Source organism: Quercus suber, unplaced genomic scaffold (genome assembly GCF_002906115.3).
Source record: "Quercus suber isolate HL8 unplaced genomic scaffold, Cork oak 2.0 scaffold_140, whole genome shotgun sequence".
NCBI lineage: Eukaryota > Viridiplantae > Streptophyta > Magnoliopsida > Fagales > Fagaceae > Quercus > Quercus suber.
This window is the reverse complement of record NW_027069601.1, coordinates 489944-493988: the sequence shown is the minus strand read 5'-3', so window position 1 is coordinate 493988 and position 4045 is coordinate 489944. Positions and strand designations below refer to the sequence as shown.

Below are 4045 nucleotides of genomic sequence, written 5' to 3'. Positions count from 1 at the left end.
AGGGGTGGCCCCCCCCCCCACAAAACACACACACACAAAACAACCTTTTCTCCTCCTTTCAACCGTACCATCAAATGCAATCTTAGTTATGGCAGTTTGAGTGGCACCTTTCTGTTGCATGTGTTACATGGGGTTTGGGTTCTTAATTACTCATTAGTGTAGATTTTGAAATATTTTGTTTATTATACAATGTCTTAAAATATGAAAATATTCTTGTGAATCATCTTTGGCTCAAATGGCACCTCCTTCCCGTATAGTTTATTTACCATGTAGGGACAGGCATATTTGCATTGCACGTAATGCAAAAAAATTTTGGTCATTGAATAATAATGGATGAATGGGCTAATAGTGCTATTTTGTGTTAGGGGTGGGAGGAGTTACTCACAACATGTTGGATGACATCCACAACCATTGGAAAAGGGCTGAAGCTGTGAGGATCAAGTGCTTGGGTGTGCCAACCCTTGATATGGATAATGTTTGCTTCCACCTTGAGGTTTGAACTGTTTACAGCATCCATGTAACAAGTGAAGTATCTCCCATTTTTGGTTTTTAGAAATTATTATCTGATGCAGATAGTAGTTTTTCTGTAGGAAAAATCTGGGGGGAAGGTTATCTATCGGCACATTAACATCCTTCTGTTATACCGAGGTCGAAACTATGATCCAAAGAATCGGCCAGTTGTTCCTCTTATGCTGTGGAAACCATATGCCCCTATATATCCAAAGCTTGTGAAGAATGTTGCTGATGGGTTAACATTTGAAGAAACAAAGGAAATGAGAAACAGAGGACTGAATTCTCCCCCGCTAATGAAACTTAGTAAGTGAACTTAATTTTTGAAGCCTAAAGGAGAATTATTACTATTCTTTCTTGTTGCGATAATGAACTAAAAATGAGTGATAAAAGGCAAGGATGCATGATTCTATAACCTGAATTTGTACTGGATGATATATTCTTTGCAGCCAGGAATGGTGTGTATGCGAATGTCGTGGAGAGAGTGAGGGAGGCCTTTGAGACAGACGAGGTGGTGAGACTAGACTGTGCCCATGTTGGTACCAGTGATTGCAAAAAAATAGGTGTGAAATTAAGGGTATGAGCTCTTTCCATTGCATCATGTATAGAAATTTATAATACTTATAGGAATAAGTAGTGGATTTCTACTCCAAGCTTATATGGTTGTGGTTTTCATTCTCTTCCAAAATCAGGATCTGGTACCATGTGTCCCTATTTTGTTCAAGGATGAGCAGATAATACTTTGGAGGGGGAAGAGAGATGAGGAACAGGAATCTAACCTATCAAAGGAAGTTACAAGGGTACAAATGTTTGAGTGAGGCTCTAGAATTTGCTAGACTAATCTTTAAGTCAGATCTTGCAGACAATTGTTTCATCTTCTCAAGCAAACAGAGATAGAAGAATTGTTCCACAGAGTTGCTGCAATAACGATATTGTTGGATTGATTACATCTGAAGGCCTCCTCAATATGTAGTAGGATTCCCATCACCCTGGCTAGACATGTTAGCACAACAGAAGTTGTCCATCTGCTGCTATTTACATTATGCCATTACCAATCTGTACAAATTAAAAGCCAACAGAGCTGAAAGGCTTGTATCATTTATATTACCTCTGCAACTCCTGACCCACCCAAAATAATTGATAAGAATTTCTTACATTTTGCTTACTTTTCAACTGTTTTATTTGGAAACCTTTATTACTATACTCAAATTTTTGATGTCATCAATATTCTTTATAAATGAAACTATGAACCAATCATATTTTTAATGTGCTTTGGGAGGAAGTCAGTTCTTAAATCTTAAATTGACATTTGCAATGACCCAAAAAAGAAAGTCGGGTGAGAATAGAGAAGGCCAAATGAATATCCATTCTATTGTTCCGGAAGTTGTTACAGACAAAGCATGTTGGCTGGTTACTTGAGTAACTTAGAAGGTTGTACAGCTATAATAATGCTGTATTCTAGAGCTATAGCACAATACAGGATAGCCAATGCCTGGAGGATATTGTGGTATACTGATCCGGATATTGTTGTATTTTATTGATTTCAAATACCTGGGATCAGCATATAATGTAGTGAAGCACCTGTTAACTTTGTTTCTTTTCTAATTTTTCGAAAAAGAGAATCACAAGCAGTGTTTGATGAGCTCTTTCTTGTTTCAGTTGAGAAGAGATAATTCCTCCAGTTGCACTTGTGATCCTGTGGATTGAATAACTTTTTTTTCTTTTTTCTTTTTTTTTTAAGTTTTAACAAAGTGCATGTCTTGTTGGTTGATACAAAAGAGAGTATAGGCCATGACTGATATTTTAAGGTCTGTTTCGTTTTGTTTTGATTTGTGTTTCTTTTTAGGACTAATACTATAAGTAGAATAAGAAAGTTACACATTTTTCAAGAGCGGACGCTATAAGTTAAAACACGCTAAAAAAAAAAAAAATAGTTACATTCCTATCAAATTTAAAAGAGAAATGAAAGTCAATTTTCACTTAAGGCATTTTTCCACTTATCAAAGGAATTTTTTATAACATTTTCATTTGAGAGAGAGAGAGAGAGAGAGAGAGAGGGGTGGGGGTGGTGGAAGAGTTGGTCTTGAGATTAAATTTCTATTGTTGGAACTGGATAAAGGGAGTGGGAGAAGAAGACAAACCATATTATAGGCACCAATTAGTTTCTATTCTTGATGATTACTCTTTTATTATTAAATCAAGACATCAGTTAGTTTTTGTTGTAGATGGGGGATCGAACCCAGATTTTGACGACAAAAAACTTTACCAGTTGAGCTAATTATAATCCATTTTAGAACCTTTATACATAACTTTTTTTTGCTCAAGTAAATACATATGTTCAGCACTATAGAAGTGCCAATAATTCACGGTTACACCTCAAAACCAGGCAACCATGCGACTTACAAGGACTGCACTCTTCCAGGATATCATATTACAAGCCTTATGATCTATTTACGATTAATCAAATCAATATATCACCTCCATAATAATAAGCATGTTCAAAAGCTCTACAGAGTTTAGTCTAAAATTGCTAAACCTTGCAAGTTCTTTGCATAGAGTACCTATTGTAAAATATGCCTAGAATAAATTGAAATTATCTGAAAAAGAAACAATCGTCATTCATGCCATAACAGTAACCTTGAAATTGACCTCTATGATATACATGGCAATAGATTGCAGTCAATATACAAACAATATGAGTTGCTGGTAAAATACAAATAAGACTGGTGGCTGCTTGGATTTGGTGAACGTAGTCTCAGCCCTTGAAACACACAAACACACATAAGAAGAATCACGCAGACAAGACGACAGTGTTCCAATTATTTAACCAGCAACTACTGGTCTTAACAAAACTAATAACATTGTATTACGCAATATTTACAGTGACTCTTTAACAAGAGAAACTTCACCCCACCGCCGCCCCCCCCCCCCCAAAGGCATTCCCTAATCAGAGGGTGAGAGGGGGGGGGTGGGGGGGGAGTTGGTCTTGAGATTAAATTTCTATTGTTGGAACTGGATAAAGGGAGTGGGAGAAGAAGACAAACCATATTATAGGCACCAATTAGTTTCTATTTCTAATGATTACTCTTTTATTATTAAATCAAGACATCAATTAGTTTTTGTTGTAGATGGGGAAACGAACCTAGATTTTGACGACAAAAAACTTTATTAGTTGAGCTAATTATAATCCACTTTAAAACCTTTATACATAACTTTTTTTGCTCAAGTAAATACCTATGTTCAGCACTATAGAAGTGCCAATAATTCACGGTTACACCTCAAAACCAAGCAACCAGGCGACTTACAAGGACTGCACTCTTCCAGGATATCATATTACAAGCCTTACGATCTATTTACGATTAATCAAATCAATATATCACCTCCATACTAATAAGCATGTTCAAAAGCTCTACAGAGTTTAGTCTAAAATTGCTAAACCTTGCAATTTCTTTGCATAGAGTACCTATTGTAAGATATGCCTAGAATAAATTGAAATTATCTGAAAAAGAAACAATCGTCATTCATGCCATAACAG

At 36.0% G+C, this 4045-nt stretch overlaps 1 protein-coding gene across 1 annotated transcript in view; it reads left to right on the top strand.

Moving 5' to 3' along the window:
• LOC112020804 (CRS2-associated factor 2, mitochondrial) overlaps positions 1 to 1675 on the top strand; it is a 2799-nt gene extending 1124 nt beyond the window's left edge. Inside the window, exons 2-5 of the mRNA XM_065776703.1 lie at positions 366 to 493; positions 591 to 816; positions 960 to 1087; positions 1203 to 1675. Of these exons, the coding sequence (XP_065632775.1) occupies positions 366 to 493; positions 591 to 816; positions 960 to 1087; positions 1203 to 1328 (608 nt within the window). The 3' untranslated portion in view covers positions 1329 to 1675. The remainder of the gene's footprint in view (positions 1 to 365; positions 494 to 590; positions 817 to 959; positions 1088 to 1202) is intronic.
• The last annotated feature ends 2370 nt before the right edge of the window (positions 1676 to 4045 follow it).